At 37.3% G+C, this 19,675-nt stretch overlaps 1 protein-coding gene across 1 annotated transcript in view; it reads left to right on the forward strand.

Moving 5' to 3' along the window:
- UGGT1 (UDP-glucose glycoprotein glucosyltransferase 1) overlaps positions 1-19,675 on the forward strand; it is a 311,128-nt gene that overhangs the window by 80,943 nt on the left and 210,510 nt on the right. Inside the window, exons 7-11 of the mRNA XM_006877319.1 lie at positions 3,575-3,671; positions 4,806-4,884; positions 9,770-9,870; positions 11,481-11,580; positions 12,580-12,640. Of these exons, the coding sequence (XP_006877381.1) occupies positions 3,575-3,671; positions 4,806-4,884; positions 9,770-9,870; positions 11,481-11,580; positions 12,580-12,640 (438 nt within the window). The remainder of the gene's footprint in view (positions 1-3,574; positions 3,672-4,805; positions 4,885-9,769; positions 9,871-11,480; positions 11,581-12,579; positions 12,641-19,675) is intronic.

The following is a 19,675-nucleotide window of genomic DNA, read 5'->3' on the forward strand; positions in this document are numbered from 1 at the left end:
CAGGCAGCATATTGAAGGATCTTGTTTTCTTATCCATTCTGTCACTTTCTGTCTCTCACTGGTGCATTTATTCCATTGACATTCAGTGTAATTATCAATACTTATGAATTAATTGCTTTCATTATGTTAATTTTTTTGTGCTGCTGTTCACTCCTTTATTCTGTATGCCTTCTTGTGCTAAGTTCATGTTTTTTTGTGCTAATTCTTGTCAGTTTCTTCTAAGTTTTAATGTTTCATTGTTTACTTGTATCTTCATTTTCATGGTAAGTTGTGAAGTATTAATTTACTCTGGAGTTACTGTATAGTCTATTAAGTTTTCCATGATTTTAGACAGTTTATTGTATCCTGCAATCTAGTTGACCTCCTCACCACCTTTATTCCTGTTCCTATATTTTCCCATTCTTTGACATTGTTAATAGTTTCATCTTTGATTGGCCTCACTGGTCCTTTGAATTCACTGTTTTAATTTTGTTCTGTTCTGAACTCTGGTATCTGTAGACTGAGTTCCAGGTGGTGTTGCCATATCTATCAGTCTCTGGTTGTTGTCTATTCTTACTTGTTTTATTTCCAAAGAACTCCCTTTAGAATGTTTTGAAGTGCTGGATTGGCTTTGACAAAATCTCTTAGCTTCTGTTTATCCTGGAATGTTTTGATTGCCCCATCGTATTTGATTGACAGTTTTTGCTGGGTAGACAATTCTTGGTTGGCAGTGTTTTTTCTTTTAGGGTTTTATATATGTCTCCTCATTGCCTTTTTGCCTGCGTGGTTTCTGCGCAGAAGTCAGAGCTTAATCTGATTGGCTTGCCTTTGTAGGTAGCACTTCTCTTTTCCTTGTCTACTTTTAGGATTCTCTCCTTGTCTTTGATTTTGGAGAGCTTGATTATGATATGTCTTGGTGGTTTCCTTTTGGGGGTCTATCCTACTGTGGTTCATTCAGCTTCTTGAATGTTTATCTTCTCATCCTTCAAGATGTTAGGGAAATTTTCTTCCAGTAGTTCCTCAGTGATCTCCTCTGTGGACTTCTGTGATTCTTCCTGTTCTGGAATGCCAATAATTCTTAAGTTTTCCTTTTCATATTATCCAGCATGAATCTTAGACCATCTTTAGATTTTTTAATCTTTGTATGCTTGCTCTTCTGTCTTAGCATTATTGAGAGATTTGTCTTATAGCTTGCTGGTTCTGGTTTCCATCTCTTCAATTCTACTTCTTTGCCCTTTCAGTGTATTGTCCATTTCTGATACTTTATTATTACTCAGCTGGACCTCTTTTTGCATGTTTTGAATAGTTCACAGTACTGTATCTATCTTGTTTGATTGCTCCTATAGCACTTTTGCTGACTTCTTCCTTATTTTTCTCTTCCTCTTTTTGGAGCATTTCAATTTGTTTCCATATCGTTCTTCTGAATTCCTTCTCAGGCAGATCCAAAGCTTGCTCTTGTACTGGAAAGTCTGTGTCTGCCTCCAGCTCATTTGACTCAGTCTTTTCTGTTTTGGGACATGTGTTGAGATCTTTTCTTAGAGACATTTTTCAGTAGTTATGTGGGTTTTAATGCTTAAATGGATGTATGTTGCAGTGTTGTTAAGATTACTGAGTGTCTCCTGGTGGATATGATCTGGAGATAGGCTTTCCTTTTCATGTGTAATGCCTAGCAGCTGGTATTGGCTCTTGTCCAGAGGGTGGGATATTACAGGGTATGCTTGTAGCTCGACTATACGAGCACAATTGCTGTCTCTTCTTGGGTAAGGTAGGGGGAGAAAGTTCCCACCCTCCAGGTAAAGAGTGAGACCAAAAGGACCCAAACCAAAAACAAGATAAAAGTAGAGACAAAAACCACCAACAAAAAACAAAAATAAAATCATAGTCAACTGTCCAGTAGCCTTTGCTGTGCATGTAGCAATAAACGGTCTCACCCAGGTCACCTTTAGGGCTGGGTCCCAGAGTCAGATGTCATAAGAAGCAGCCTGTGGGACTCCTCTCTGTGCCATGGGTAAACTTTGGGCCCATTGCTGGACCCTTTGGGAGTGTGTGTCTGTTTGCCTGAAGGCGTCTGGGCTGGGCAGTGCGAGCCCAGTTGGGGAGAAGAGGAAAGATAAGTGAAAAATGAAAAAATCGGTCACGCCTCTCCCTCCAGAAGCAGCTCCACGGCTTTTAGTGCTGTGTCACTTGTACTCTCTTCATGATGGTACTGGGATCTTCTGTCTCTATTTCTGAGCTCCTTTTTTTAAAAAATGTTTTATTGTGAATTAAATGATAGAACATTAGTTTTACAGTCATTCTATCGTATATCGTTTCATTGCCATGGTTACAATCCCCTCCATGCATCATCAACCAACCAAAGTGTATACCCTACAAACCTCCCCCCTACACTCCTCCTCCCAACCCCCAGTCTTCAGCACACAGTCCCTCTCCCTCTCTGGATCTAAAGTCCCCAGCTGCTCCATCTTTCCATGTCATCATCTTTGCCTCCATCTCAGGTATCACTGCTTTTCTGGGTAGGGTACCGCTCTCGGCTCTTCTCCGTTGATGGTCCTAGGGACCTCCACTCGTAGACTGGAAAGTTAATCACTCCCTTCCTTACTATAAAACATCTACCTTTACATTTCCAACCCTCACAATCAGTCCTGATAACAATGATTCACTGTTGTATCACAAGAGACCCATTTGCATTTCATTTCATCAGCTCCGCCTAGACAGATTGGATACTACTCACTGGAGATTCTGCTTTCCTCCAGGCCCCCTGGCTCTAGGTTCCCTCTTGAAAGCTTATAAGCCAGTTACTTCTTGCCTTTGTACCCTTCCCCCCCATTTTGGGTAGCCAGTGTCCAAGTTGTCCATATCTGTCTACTCTGTGTGTGGAGGGGGTGGGAATGATTTTTGCTGTAAAGATTTGTTCCCTCTTTTGAGCTGCTGCATCCGTAGATGTAGGTCAAGTTCATCAAATAGTATCAGATTACTCTTTTTTTTCCCCCTCTGTGCTCTGATCATCCAATCATTGAAGCCAGGTCAAGTGGGTATTATCTGCAAGTGTGGGTGTTCTTGTGCATATGCCCTCTCTTTTTATCAGCTGGACACTTCACTCTCCAAGTTGTAGGGCTTAGCTCACTGCTTCTGAGCTCCTTTTAAACGTGGCTGCAGGGTAAAACTAAGGAATGACAGCATTGGAATCCTATGTACCTTATTTGCATGGTTCTTCCCATTCACTTGATGGGAATTAAGAAGACTTTGGATAGAAAAGTCATACCAAGTAAATTCAAGGCACCTCATGTATAAACCCTAAATTGATAACCCCCCTCACTCCCAGAAAATCTGTATTTTAACTGCTAGGTAAGTGGATATGTTATTGTTGGTAACTTGGTAAGTTATTTGTTACTAAAAAAAAAAAAATTATTTTGGTGAACTGTATTGGCCACATGGCTAATGTTTTTTAAAAACGTGTTCTGAGATTTTCAGTGTTTCAAATTTTATATTGAATCAGTTGTAGATGATGGGTAGTACACGTATAACATAAAATGTTTGTATCATGCCATTTTGATGAGCAGTGTTGTAATGGTGAAAAACATTACTCTACTTACAGAACCCTGGAAAGGAGCCTGTTTATCTTTCTGGCTATGGTGTGGAGCTGGCTATTAAAAGCACTGAGTACAAGGCCAAGGATGATACTCAGGTGAAAGGTGAATTTTAAAAATAAGAACAGCGTATGGGTTTGTTTTTTTTTTTTCTTCCTTCTTTTTAAATTTGAGTTAAATCAGAATATGTTCTAATAAAATAATAGATTTAGGAATATGACCAACTTAATGTTTGAATCTTGGTTTTGCTTCATATGAGTTGGGTGACCTTAGGCAAATTTTCTAGGTCATAATTTTCATCTTTGTAAATGTGGGTGATGCTATTTCTTAAAGTTTTTGGAAGGAATAAATAAGATGTATGGCACTATGAGTTGATGTGCTGTACTTCAAGTCATTGTTAATGTACTGAACTGCAAAGTCACTGGTTCAAGCTCACCAGTTGCTCCTTGGAAACCCGATACAGGGTGGCTATGAGTCAATGGTACTTAACAACAACAACAATAAATAATTTAGTAAGTACTGCTATTGTTGCTGTTGTGTAGTTCATAAATAGTCATTAATTTGTGACTCCAATTAATTTGTGACATCTTAGCCTACTTTATATGGAATTAATAAAAAAATTTTGCATTACTATTTTCTGCATTTGAAACAGTTTACTATGGATATTATTGTTACATTCTCTCCGGTCAGTTCTCACTTATATCAACCCTTTTTAGGGTTTCTGAGGAGCCACTGGTCTTGTGGTTAGCAGTCCGGTGCTTATCCTACAGTGTCACACTAAGACTCCTATTTAAAATCCTAGGGTTTGTGATTTTTTATTTCAGCCAAAGTTATATGTGTAATCTTTTTGTTTCTTCCTTAAAAATAAATATAAAAACTATCAATTTTAGTAATAAAGTAGATGGAAGATAATTTAGTATCTCATTTTTTATTTCTGTGACTAATTATATTAAGGAATTTATTGTCTAATTGGAAATTATTTCCAAATTTTAACCTTGAAAAATCTGTTTTATAATTTTGAAATTTTTAACATAAATTTTTTAAAAGTTTAAGGGAAAAATACATTCTTTATTCAGGACTAGTGGAAATATTAAAGCATTTATTCTGTTTAAGGAATTACTGTAAGATGTTCATTGGGATATCTAACATTAAATATTACGTTTAGAAAACTTTCTGAGCTTCGTAACCTTTTTCTTTTTAATCTGAGCAATTCACCATGTATTTCTTACACTTTTACAGGAACTGAAGTAAATGCCACAGTGATAGGAGAAAATGATCCTATTGATGAAGTTCAAGGATTCCTTTTTGGAAAATTAAGGTATGTATATTGTACCTGAAGTCCTGGTGTGCCATTGTGGGATAATGCACTGGACTGCAAGGTTGGCTTGAACACCATGGTAGGTGGTTCAAGTTCACTAGCCATTCCTTGGAAACTTTGTACAGTGTCGCTATGAGTCGGGACGGATTCAGTGGCACTTAACAATGAAAAGAACATATTGTGTCTGTTTTGGGAAATGTCTGTATTCTCTAAATCTCCAGGCTTCCTCACATTCTAAACATCATCTTTCCAATTACTATCTGATGCACAGGTCTCTATATATTTATTTTTAAGTAAAGAGATTTCCACTTAGTTAATATTAAATCTAAAACTCATTGCCATCAAGGTGATTCCAACTCATAGGAATCCTATAGGACAGAATAGAACTGTCCTATTGGGTTTCCAAGACTGTAACCTTTTCAGAAGTAGACTGCCAACATCTTTTTCCTGTAGATTCTAGTAGGTTCAAACTACAGACCTTCCTATTAACAGTTGAATATTAAACCATTGTGCCATCAGGATCTTTTAGTTTATGATTTGCCGATATTCTGAAACATACTAAATGATACAGATATACTGCCCTCCTATGGCTTAAATTTATTTCTTTTTCTGTGCTTTTCAGTTCATATTATAACTTTACATGCCATTTTACTGTTGGGCAAAATGGGAAAAATAAAATTGTTTAACTTAATTTTGTTTCAAGAAAATTAAGTGTGTTTTACATTAGATAATTCTTGACTGTTTGCCAGAAAAAAATGCAGAGAAAGCACAGGAATTTTTATACATGTTGAAGTACATTTTATAAGAATTTGTTATATGTAAAGGGATTAAGAATGCTGATTTGAGTAAGTATCATTCTGTAAACACATTATGAAAGCATAGAATTTTATAGTGGAAAAATCTTAGTTGTTATTTTAAATGTTGCATTTGTTTCTGTTGTGGGTGGATAATTGTGTGTTATTGTTTTTGTTTGATGTTGTTGAGTCTTTACTAATTCTTAGCGACCTTATGCACAATAGAGTGAAACACTGCCTGGTTTTATAACAGCCTAACAATCACTTCTACATTTGGGCCTTTTGTTGTTGCCAATGTACCAATCCATCTCACTTGGGCTCTTCCTCTTTTTCATTGACCCTCAATTTAGCAAGCATGATGTCCTTCTCAAGGGACTTGTCCCTCTTGATAATACGTCCAAAGTATGAGATTTGTTTGTTTGTTTTTTGGCAGTCTGTGGTACTTTAAAGTCATTTGAACTGCAAGGTCGGTGGTTCAAGCTCACCAGCTGCTCCTTGGAAACCCTATACAGGGTTGCTATGGGTCGGAATCGACTCGATGGCACTTAACAAGAACAACAATGGTACTTTTAATATTCTTCTCTATAGTCTTCCTTATTCATTCATTGTTCAACTTTCACATGCATATGAGGCTACTGAAAATACCATGACTTGGGTCAGACCCACCTTAGTCCTTAAACTGCCCTCTTTGCTCTTGAACACTGTAAGGTGGTCTTATGCAGCAAATATGCCTAATGCAATATGTCATTTGGTTTCTTGATAGCTGCTTCTCTGAGTGTTGATCGTTGATCCACGCAAAGCAAAGTCTTCGACAACTTCAATCTTTTTTCCATTTACCTTGATGTTATTTATTAGTCCAGTGGTTAGGACTTTTGGTTTCTTTTCATTGAGGTGCTACTTATATCAAAGGCTGTGTCTTTGATCTTCATCAATAAATAGTTTAATTCTACTTCGCTTTCAGCAAGTAAGGTTGTATCATCTGCATATCACAGGTTGTTAATGAATCTTCCTGCAATACTGATACCATGTTCTTCTTCATATAATCCAGTTTTTCAGATTATTTGCTCAGCATACAGATTGAATAAGTATGGTGAAAGAATACAACCCTGGCATATACCTTTTCTAATTTTAAGCCATTCAGTGTTCCCTTGTTCTGTTAGAACACTTGCCTTATGGTCTATATATAGGTTCTTCATTGGCACAATTAAATGTTCCAGAAAACTCATTCTCTGCAATATTGTCCATAGATTGTCATGATTTACACAGTCAGAAGCCTTTGCATAGTCAATAAAGCACAGGTAAACATTTTTCTGGTATTCTCTGCTTTCAGCCAACATCCATCTGACATCAGCAATGATATTCCTAGTTTCATGTCCTCTTTTGAATCCAGCTTGAACCTTTGGCAGTTAGTTCCCTGTTAATGTGCTGCTGTTGCAGGCGTTTTGAATTATCTTTAGCAAAATTTTACTTGCATGTGATACTGGTATTATCCAGTGATTTCCGCATAATCTAGGGTCACTTCTCCTTGGAGATACTGATCTCTTCCAGTTATTTGGCCAGGTAGCTGACTTTCAAATTTCTTCACATAGATGAGTGAATGCTTCCAGTGCTGCTTAAGTTTGCATTCAATTTGTATTTCATCAAAATCCAAAGATTTCAATTTGTATTCCATCAATTCCCAGAGCCTTGTTCTTTGCCAGTGCCTTCAGTGCATCATTCAGTATTTTTAGCTCTTTGTCATCAACCATTTCTTTTTTTCTCTCAAATTTTTATTGTGAATTGAGTGATAGTTTACATGGAAGAGCATCAGTTTTACACTCATCCTATCATATTTTCTTTCATTGAATTGATTACAATCCCCTCCATGCGTCGTTATTCAACAGTATTTGCTTCTATTCCCTCTGTTGGTTTTTTTTTTTAGATCTACACTAAAACTCTCAAGAATACACAATCATTCAAACAACCAAAGGGCATATCCTGCAAGCCTGCCCCCTGTCTGCCAGCACACAGCCTCTCTACCTACATAAGTCTAGAGTCCCCAGCTGCTCCATCTCTCCTCTGTATCGGGTGTCGCCGCTTCTCTGAATAGGGTCCCACACTCAGCTCCTGCTCTTCTCCCTTGATGGTCCCAGGATCCTCCCCTCCTGGACTGCAAGATGACCAGCTCGCTGCTTTTTCAACAAAACCTCTACCTTTACAGTTGCAACAATAGCAGCCATGATAACAATTACTCACTAGTGAATCATAAGAGTCTTATCCCCATCTCCATTCACCTGGCCCATCTAGACAGGATGAAAACCACTCAGTGAAGATTTTATCTTCCCCCGCCCACTCTGAAACTAAACTCCCTCTTGAAAACTTGTAAGCCAGCCACTTTGTGCCTTTATAGCCTTCTCCCCTCTTTCCCCTCCATTTTAGGTAGCCAGTGTCTAAGTAACCCATCCCTATCAACCCTGTTGTACTGAAGGGATGGGAATTGTCCTTGCTATGAAGATTCCTTCCTTCTTGGTTGGTATTTTAAGCTACTACATCCATAAATATAGGTCAAATTCATCAAATTATAGTGATTTACACTTGTTTTCTTTATAAAAAAAAAAAAAAATTTTTTTTTATCTTCCTCTACTTGAGTTCTGATCATCCAGCCATTAAAGCTGGTACTATCTGCAAGTATGGGCATTCTTGTGCATCTCCTTTCACTTCATATCAGCTGATGGCTTCACTCTCTGATCTAGCCGTGTGTGGCTATGTCCTTGTTCATTGGCTCAGGAGTGCCCAGGTCTCACCATACTTCTGGCCAACCAGGTCTCACCATACTCCAGGTCAACAGGATTCTATGTAACATGGTCTGACTCAGCCCACATCTTCATTGTTGCTTTCCCCCTCTTCCACTCATCAGTAGACCAACGTGGTCACCATCAAGATTACATGCCGGCTCGTGTATTCCCTTTAAGTTTCAGTCTTGGAAGGGGCTTTGCCCTGAAGGGACTTGATTGCTTGCCTTGATGACAGTCATATGGTTTATTATGCTAGGGATGATAAGCTGAGGAGGAATAGGTCACATTCATCATCAAAAAGAATATTTCAAGATAACATTGTGACTTAAAATGCTATCTTTGATAATATACAAATGAAGACCAGTTAATAGCACTATTTTCAAATTTATGTACCAGTCACCAAAGTCAGTTTGAAATTGATCAAACATGCAATCAAGATGTTTTGATAAGTACTGGTGATTGGAATGTAAAGGTTGGAAACACAGAGGCAGGATCAGTAGTTGGGAAATATGGTCTTAGTGAAAGAAAATATACTGGAGATTGCATGATAGAATTTTGAAAGACCAATTCTTCATTGCAAATATCTTTTATAAACGATGATAAAGTCTGATATACACAAGGACTTCACCAGAGAAATACACAGGAATAAAATTGACTACATCTCTGGGAAGAGAAGGTAAGTAAGCTTCCTATCATCAGAACAAGGTTAGGCATAGACTGTGGAACAGACCTTCAACTGCTCATATGCAGGTTTAGGCTGGAACTGAAGACAATTGTAAAACTCCACAAGAGTCAAAATATGACCTTGAACATACCCCACCTGAATTTAGAGATCATCTCAAGAACAGATTTGATACATTAGACACTAATGACTAAAATCCAGAAGATAAATTAAAAATGATTGAAGTCCATTTTGAATCTGACAGTCATATGGTTTCTATACTGGGAATGAAAAACTAAAGAGAAATGCATCTCATTTATCATGAAAAAGACCATTTCAAAATATATCTTGACGTATAGTGCTGTCTGTGATAGGATAATACCTATACGCCTACAAGGAGGACCAGTCAATTTCGTTGGTATTCATATTTACACACCAACCACTAAAGCCAGTGATGTTGAAATTGAAGGAGTGCCTATTGGATTTGAACCACTAACTTCTGGTTAGTAGTCCAGTGCTTATCGTATAGCACCATACCAGGACTCCTTAGTATAGTGTAGATATTTTCCTCAGGTTGGCAAGGGAAAAATCATGACAATACCTTAAGTATGTGCTGAGAAAAAAAAATACACATTAAAGAAATGATTTTGTTTTAGAGATCTACACCCTGATCTGAAGGGGCAGTTGAAAGAACTCAGAAAGCATCTTGTGGAGAGCACAAATGAAATGGCACCTTTAAAAGTCTGGCAATTGCAAGGTAATAAAATTCCAGAGAAAACAGCAGCCTATATTTTGATAATTTGTGATATAAAAATGCAAATTTGAATTTTATTTTGTATAGTCACATAATTATAAAATACCACATATTTTAAAATATTATTAATTGTTATTCATAGAAAAAAGTCATTTCATAGACAAATAGATAACACTAAGGAGAATGACTATTTACAATTAATATGTAAAATCTGTCTCTATGTGACCATGTACATAAGCAGTTATTACTGGAAGCATTTTTGTCTTAGTTGTTATGTTACTATATGTATATATTTTAAAAACCCTGTATTTCTAGAATGTTCATGGTATATCAACATGACAGGGTGTATGAGTACTTTCCGGCTCCAAAGAACTATTATGTTTTCTCCCCAAACATAAAAGGCAAAGGATTTGGGCTCAATTTAGTTAGTATGAGAAATTGGTGGTTCAGTGCTAGAATTCTCATTTTATGCTAAAGGCCCCCATTTGATTGTGCTCAGTGCACCTCGTGCAACACTGCCTGTTTGTTACTGAAGACTTGTGTATTTCTATTATGTTGAATAGGTTTCAGTAGAGCTTCCAGACTAACATGGACTAGAAATAAGGCCTAAAGATCTAATTAGAAAAACCGTTAAATAAAAACCATTGATTGCAGTGGCTCTTAACTTACAGGTAATCATGGCTATTGTGTGTAACCTGGCAGTGTTTTGTTCCAGTATGCACTAAGTTGTCATGAATCAGAAAACTTGACAGCTGCTAACAACAAGAGTTGTTAGTATATCACCTAATCTTTAAAGTAGGTATATTGAGGGACTGCTATAATAATATTCTTTAGGGAGCTATGAAGTCAGTAGAAACTTAAGCAAAGGTCAGCTTTTCTGATAGCTGCTTTCTTGTTGTTATTGTGGTTAAGTGACAAGTTGGTTCCAACTCATAGTGATCCTATATAGAGTTTCCAAGGAGCAGCTGTTGAGTTTGAACTGCCAACTTTGTGGTTTAAACTAACCTTGTAGTCAGTGCTTTATTCCACCGCACCACACCAAGACTCCAATTGTTTTCTTAGTCATTCTTTTTTTTTAAATGTTTTATTGTGAATTATGTGATCGTTTACATGGGAGAATATTAGCTTTACATTCATCCTATTGTGCATTGTTTCATTGCCATGGTTACAATCCCCTCCATGCATCATCAACCAACCAAGGGGGATACCCTATAAGCCTTCCCCCTGGTCATCAGTACACAGCCCCTCTCCCTCTCTAGGTCTAGAGTCCCCAGCTGTTCCCTCTCTCCATGTCTTTGATTCTGCCTCCATCTCTGGCCTGCTTCTGTGGGTAGGGTCCTGCATTCTGCTCTTCTCCCTTGATGTTCTTAGTCATTCTTATTTTGCAGAAAATAATGGGAAGTCAATGTGTGGAAGTCCTGGTGTGGTACTGTGGGTTAATGTGCTGAACTGCAAAGTTGATTTGAGCCGCACGCTGCTCATCAGAAACCCTATACAGGGTCACTTTGGGTCAGAACTGACTCGATGGCACTTAAAAACAATAATGTGTAGGGTTTTTTTTTTTCTACCTCTCATTGCCTTAGATTAATGCACATTAAATTATATTGTTGCAGATCTAAGTTTCCAGACTGCTGCCCGAATCTTGGCTGCTCCTCCTGAGTTAGCTTTGGTGGTTATGAAGGATCTTAGTCAAAATTTCCCTACTAAAGCAAGGTAATATTAACTAAAACTTTGAGAAGTTTTCTTCATCATAATACCCAGTTAGACTCATTTTACCTGCAAGCACGGTAAAGTTCTTTATTACTATTACCACTGCTACTAGTACTAATTGTTTTTAAGAGAAATAAGACGGCATTTTGTGGTTTAATAGCTATATTGTGCTTTTGATCCTGGCATTTATTAGTTGTGTTACTTTTGCAGTAAACAGCAATCTCTTTCAGTTTCCTTATCAACAAAATGGGAATAATAATACCTAAATTTCAGAATTGGACGAGTCAACAAAATATAGTGTATGCATATGTAGCCAATCTTGAATCTCACACAAACTGTAGTTTTAAGAGTTCCATTTACGTTTGCCCTTAGTGACCAAATAAGATACAGAATGCAGGTTTTCTAACATTATTTTAATTGTATAATGTTACCCTGCAAGGCAACATTGTTTAAAAACTCAGATTTTTAGAACTAATGACTTAGAATGAATTGATTTTTAGAACTAATTGACTGCCAGTCTTTTTCTTGAATCACTAATGTATCTTAACTTACGAGATTTTTGTAAATAAATTTATTTGAGTATTTATTATCCTTTAAGTATAATTCTTAGATAGGACTTAAAAGTCATATAGTAAATTCCCGTTTAGTCCAGTGTGCTACTTGAAAAGATACATGTCAAAAATTTCACCTTAACCTTGATTGTTTAAATAAGATGAACAGTTTACTAGTTTAAGATTATCTTTTAGTCTGTGAGCACTTGAGATAATAAACTAAGAACTTTGTAGTAAATGAACTTGGTTTAAAGTGCTATTATTTTTCTGGTTTTCTTTGGTGTTATGTCTTGCAGTCATGGAAAAAGAAAAAGGCACATCTTAGAGAGGGAAAATATGTATTTATTGAATTTAAAGCCTTAATGCTTTTTCCTTTTTTTAAATGTAAGGAAATAGAGGGGCATTTATATCAGTTGTTAAACTAAGCACTTACAATGGTATTCTCCCTTAGAGCAATAACTAAAACAGCTGTGAGTTTGGAAATACGAACTGAAGTGGAAGAAAATCAAAAGGTAATTAACTATGGAAAACACTGGTCTTTTGTTATGTATGGTATTATGATAAAGAAGTCTGCATTAAATTACCAATTTTTAGCAGTGTTGCTCTCCTTTTATCAAGGGTGGCAAAACTTGTATTAATTTATATAATTTTTGTTATTGTTTTAGTTTTATCAAAGTTGAATATGAATATACTTTAGAGTCAAATAGTGTTCTCAGGCTAGTTAGCAATGCTACCTATTTCACCTTACAGGTTCCCCTTTCAAGAGGCAGTCACCTCAACTCTTAGCTGATTTTTAAGTTTTTGAACATTTTATTGCAGTTTTGGTGAAAGCACATTAGTTTCTCATTCAACAGTTCATTCACATTTTGTTTTGTGACATTAATTGCAATTCCCTCAATGTAAATAGCACTCTTCTCAATTCTTCCCTTAGCTCCTTGTTTCCATTCACCCTTCTTTTCCTACTCATTCCTACTTTCTGTATTTTATTTTTGGGCAAATACCGCCTACTCTAAGGTGTATGTTCCTCATGGGTGTTACTGTTTACTTTATAGGCATATCGTTTGTCTTAACTGGTCATTTTGATACTTTTCTCCAGACTTTTAGCATGCTTACATTGGTGCCTCCCTACCCCCACCCCCCACCCCCCATTTCAGGCCCTATGTAATGTGTTTAGTTTGAAGATGAGGTTTAATTTTTTACCACACTACCCACAACATTGTACTATTTATTTACTTTCCCCATTTCTCCATATTCCTAATATTTTTATAATTTTGTTGTTGTTTAAATGCCATTGAGTTGGTCCCTACTCATAAGGATATTATATTATATAGGATTTCCAAGACTGTAAATCTTTTTTGGGAGCAGAAAGCCTGATCTTTCTCCCATGGAGCAGCTGGTGGGCTCAAACTTGCAACCTTGTGAATTGAAGTCCAGTGTTTCTTCTACAGAGCCACCGCACTCCCTGTTTATAATTTTGTTGTTGTTAACTGCTGTTGAGTCAGTTCTGACTCATAGTAACCCTGTATATGGTTTCCAAGGTGGGTTTGAGCTGCCGAGCTTACGTTTTAGCAGCCCAGTGCTTATCCTATAGTGTCATACCAGCACTCTTACTTAGTAATTTTGTTGTTGTTATTGTTAAGTGCCATAGAGTTGTTTCTGATGCATAGCGACCCTGTTTAGGGTTTCCGAGGAGTGGCTGGTGAACTTGAACTGATGATCTTGCAGTTCAGACTGACTTTGCAGTCCAACTTATTGAGCTACAGCGCCACATCAGAACTCCATTTTCTTTTCTTTTCTTTAAGTCATTTTAGATATTACATTATTTTGATGTGTCAACTTAAGAAACTCTGTAGAGGGTTGCTGTGAGTTGGAACCAACTGGATGGTACTTAGTAACAGCAACAAAGATATTTGTAACTAATCATGTAATGGTTTCCTTATACCTCTGTTTTTCCTGAATTTAATAATAATCTTATTTTTTATTTACTGCTTTGTCTGTGCATTGTTTGTCATTTAACCTCTAACTTTGCTCTGCTTATTAAAATTTCCAAGATATAAAGTGTATCAGGGCTTCTATTAGTTTCTGATCTGTTCTAATATATACTAGTTTCTCTTTATGCTTAGCGTATACCAGTCATTCTAGGACCTTTTTCATTTTGTGTTGTATCAGCTCTTTCTTGGATCCTTTGTCTTTGTTTGCTACCTTATTTTGATGCAGCATTAATACAGCATTTTAAAGTAGGTGCAGTTGCTTCTAAGTTCTTAGTTTATTATCTGAAACCCTATTCCTATAAATGATCTCTAGTATTCCCAGGCTAAAAGATAATCTTAAAACCAGCAAACTGTTCATACTATTTAAACATTCAAGGTTGAGGTGCAATTTTTGACATATATCTTTTAAAGTAGCACACTGGACTAAATGAGAATTTGCTGTATACTACATCTTAACTGGGAAAAGTTGTATGGGAGGTAAATTTGAGACCTTGTAAGATTAATTTTTCACTTGTATTCTTGATTGATAACTTAGTAGGTGTAGAATTCTAGATTGGAAGTCATTTAGAAATGTTAAACTATTATTACTCCTTAGAATTTTTACTTCCTTTTATAAGTCTGAACCCATACTGAATTTTTTTTTTCATTTCTTGAGTTATTTTTCTTTCTTCTTATCTTATTGTTTTATTTAGGTAAACGTTTACACAGTGAGTTAAGTTCCTAATGAATAATTTTTATACAAATTGTTCTAGGTCATTGATTTTAATTTTCACAATGTGTTAGTATTCTCATTTTTTCTGTTCTGTTCCTATTTTTCTTGCTTCCCTGCCCCTGTTCTCATTTTTAATTTTGACTAAATATTTGCTGTTTGGATTCTCTAGAGAAGCAAAACCATTGACGCTTGTAATTGTATATATAAAGACACATTTATATCAAGGAAATGGCTCACATAGTTGTAGAGGTGTGCAAGTCCCAAGTCCATGGGTCACATGTCAGACTAGAGGCTTTTTACTCATGTAGCTGTAGAGCTGATTAAGATCAGCAGGTCAGAAAGCCAGCAGGCAGGTTTGGCAGGTAAGATGACAGACTGCTGATGACTCTCAGGATTGGAAAGCAGTAGAGCAGACTACTGGGTCAAGTCCAAAGAGCTGGAGGTCAGATGACAAGCCAAATGTAGGGTCCAGACTCAGCAGACAAGTAACAAGCTGTACCTGAATGTTCAATATATTGGAAGCAGTCCACACCCCTGTGGAAACTCTTTCAATTTATTGGCTGCTCACAGCATATTGTATCATAGGGTGATTGCATTATATTGATCTTTTCATGGGGCATTACTACATCTTAACTATCAACTCATTGAGAATCTTGGCCTAGCCTAATTGCCATAAAACTTAACTGTCACAGGCATTTTAAGGCAATCGTATTGGGGGATCCTCCAGTATCTTACCTGTCCAGTAAAATTTTTTGTTTGTTTTTAATGAATTTTAGTTTTGTTCTTGTTTTCTCTCATTCTTATCCGGACCTTCTAATGTGTTGCTCGTCAGAATGGTCAGTAGTGGTAGCTATGTACCATCTAGATCTTCTGGTCTAGTTGTAATCTGCTCTTAGATTAGAAGAGGCCATGGTTTTTGTGGTGTGGCTCAGCGTTGGACTGCAAACCATTGGGTCAGCAGTTAAAAGCCACCAGCTGCTACTTGGAAACCCTTGCTATGAGTTGGAACTGACTAGGCGGCACTTAACAATGTTAACAACAGTGCCATGGTTTTTGTGAGTTCTTAGTCGTGGACTAGTTTCTTCAGTGAGTCTTCAGCTACCTTCATTTTCTTTACTCCAGATAAGTAGAGAGCAATTGTTGTATCTTAGATGGCTGCTTAAAAACTTGTAATACGCCAGATGCAACTCACCGAACTAGGGTGGAAAACTTTGTTATGCCACTTGACTAAATTATTAATCCATGAGACTATGGTCCTAAACCCTTAAATCCAGTAAACCAATTCCACTAGTTGTTTATACATGTATAGGAAATCTTAGTAGCTGACACCTATGTGCTTTATAAGATCTGTGAATATATATGAGGCACACACAATCATATTTACATATGACTATAGATATACGGAGTCCTGGTGTGGCATTGTGGTTTAATGCGCTGGACTGAAAAGTCAATTTGAACCACAAGGTTGGTGGTTGAAGCTCACCAGCAGCTCCTTGGAAACCTTACACAGGGTTGCTGTGAGTCGGAACTTACTTGACAGCACTTAACAACAACAACATAGATATACATGGAGTCCTGGTGTGGCGCTGTGGGTTAATGCACTGGACTGCAAAGTAGGTTGAACTGCAAGATTGGCGGATGAAGCTCACTAGGCTGCTCTTCATAAACCCTATACAATATTGCTATAGGTCGGAACTGACTCTGAGGCACTTAGCAACAACAATACATATACACGGAGTCCAGGTGTGGTGCTGTGGGATAAAGCACTGGACCGCAAGGTCAGTTTGAACCACAAGGTTGGCGGTTCAAACTCACCTGTCGCTCCTTGGAATACAGGGTTGCTATGAGTTGGAACATACCCGGTGGCATTTAACAACAACAAACATAGGTATACATGGACATCTGTGTGGTGCTATAGGATCAGCACTGGATTGCGAGTTACAAGGTCAATAGTTCAAGCCCACCAGCTGCTCTTCGGCAACCCTATATGGGATCTCTATGAGTAGGAACCAACTCAACAACACTTAACAACAACATAGACATATACAGGGTCCTGATGTACCACTGTAGGATAAGCACTTTTCTGCTAACCATACGATCTGCAGTTCAAACCCACCAGCTACTTCTCAGAAACCTTATGCAGGGTCTCTTTGAGTTGGAACTGACTAGATGACACGTACCAACAGCATAGATATATATGGAGTCCTTGTGTTATGATGTAGGATAAGCACTGGACTGGTGACTGCAAGGATGGCAATTCAAACCCAAAGCTGCTCCTTGGAAACTCTGTACAGATTCACTGTGAGTTGGAACTGACTCAATGGCACTTAAAAACAACAACAGTGTAGCTATACAACATACAATATAATGGCTACAACAATGGGATCAAAAATATTAATTGTGAGAATGGCACAGACCGGACAGGGCAGTGTTTTGTTCTGTTGTTCATGTGTTCACTATGAGTTGGAACTTAGTGGTTCCTAACTACAACATTGTTGTTGTTAAGTGCTGTTGAGTTGATTCTGACCTATAGCGACCCTGCATAGGATTTCCAAGATAGGCTTATATAGCCATTTTCTAGGACCTTTTGATTTTAGCAATCCAGAATTTCACAGTAATATGCATAGGTATAAGAAGCTGTGGTTTAGGCATTGGGCTGTTAACTGCAAGGTTAGTGGGTCAAACCTACCACCCCATATACATAGTCAGGGGAGAGATGAGAAACTGTCTGCTCCTGTAAAGGTACATAGTCATGGAAATCTTGTGTAGGGCCATCATGAGGTGAAATTGACTCGATGACAGTGGGTTTGGTTTTTTTTTTTATGCCTTGGTTAGAGTCTTGGGTTTTTTTTCATTTCTGTAGTGTATAGTTATGGTAGGTCCTTTAATTCTAGAAAATCATGTTTTCCAGTTTTCTTGAATTATTTTTTCAGCTTCTTCCCTCTTTTTTCTCTTTTATCCTAAAAAACTTTTTTTAGATGTTGTGTCTCAACCAGATTGGACTCATTGTATAAATTAAAAAAAAAAAAAAATGTTTCTTTATCCTGTTTTCTACTTTTGTCCTTTTTGCTGTACTTTCAAAAGATTTTCAGTCTCTTTTTTGAAGTCTTTCATTTGGTTATCAAATCTTTAATTTTCAAGGTTTTTTTGTGGTGTTTTTTTTTTTGTGTGTTTTCTTTATGCTTTTGTTATCTCTCTATAGAATCAGTGTTGTGTGTTTTCCTCTCTTAAACTACCTTTCAGTTTGTTATATTATATGCATTCCTCAGTTCTCAGGAGATCCTTGGTCAGCTGCTTTAGAGTGAGACACTAAAAGCTGATTGGGAGGTATCCTAGTTCAGCCATATCCTAAGTAACTCCACTGACAGGTTTTTAATCTTTCCACCAGTGGCTGGTGCTGTGTGCCATGAAGTTGGTTCTGACTCATAGTGACCCTGTACAGGGTTTTCGAGGCTGTAAATCTTTACGGGAGCAGAACGCCTCATCTTTCTCCCGCAGAACAGCTGGTAGTTTCAAACTGCTGACCTTGCGGTTCACAGCCCGATTCGTAACCACTGCGCTACCAGAGAGTTGATCAAAGTGTCTAGAAAAAAAAAAAAAGTTTCTAATCTGGTGTGGTGCTGTTGGATTAGCACTGGACTGCTAATTGTAAGGGTGGTGGTTCAAACTCACCAGCTACTCCTTGGGAACCCTATGTAGGGTTACTATGAATCGGAAACAACTCTATGACACTTAGCATCAACAACAGTCTTCTTGCAGGGTGTATTTTATCAGTTGAAGTTGAAGAAGCCCAGTAGGGAAGAGAATTTGGTCGCTTTCACTGTTAGTCCCCTTGTTATTAGTTATTATATGCCCTCAGTTGTGCTTGATTTTCTGTAGTCTGTGCAGATTCTGTTATACTCTTTACAGAGGATGAGCGTCCAGTTTTTCTGGAGTGGGGATAGGGTAAGAAGGTGGCAGTTGTCACGTGGCTGTGTGAAATCAAGAAGGAATCATGGCTCTACCTGTAACTTAAAAAAATCAAGTTTTTTTAAAGCCTTATTTATAACCTAGTATTCACCTAGTGTGGCGCTGTGGGTTAATGTGTCAGATTGCAAAGTCGTTTGAACTGTAAGGTTGGTGGTTCAAGCTCACCAGCTGCTCCTTGGAAACCCTATATAGGGTTGCTATGGGTCAGAATTGACTCGACGGCACTTAATAACAACAACAACAACAAATTCACCTCTTTTATCCATGAATTCCTTCTGTTGTCATTTGCTGATCCTTTTGAGGAAAGCAACTTGGATAGTTCGTTGGCTTTCCCAATTTATTGGCCTACTATTCAACTTTCTCTAGGCAGCTAACACAGTTACTGTTCACCTATCTGCTTTCCAACTTACAAAGTTTGTTGGTTTTTATCTCCTTCTTTTTTGTTCTCTTTGTTATTGTGGATTTATAGCTTTAAAAAATTGCTCTACTGACATTTTAATGGAGTTTCAGGAAGGAAAAAATAAATAAATGCTGATTTTTCAATCCACTGTCTTCACCCCAGATTTTCTTAATCTTTGTGCACAAAATATTAGTTAATAAATCTCAGGAGTAAATAAAGCAAGTGTTTACTAGTTGAAAAAAAAAAAAAAACCTCATTGAAAGGTTTTATGTATTTTTTCACTTGGCAGAAGGCTGCTAACCTCAAGGTCAACAGTTTGAAATCACCAGCCGTTCCACGGGAGAAAGATAAGGCTTTCTATTCCCGTAAAGATTTTTTTATTTTTTTTATTAAATGTTTTTATTTTGGATTGAGTGAAAGTTTACAGGGCACATCATCAGCTTCACATTCAACCATTCATATAGTTTGTTTCATT

This window comes from Chrysochloris asiatica, unplaced genomic scaffold (assembly GCF_000296735.1).
Source record: "Chrysochloris asiatica unplaced genomic scaffold, ChrAsi1.0 scaffold00479, whole genome shotgun sequence".
Taxonomy (NCBI): domain Eukaryota; kingdom Metazoa; phylum Chordata; class Mammalia; order Afrosoricida; family Chrysochloridae; genus Chrysochloris; species Chrysochloris asiatica.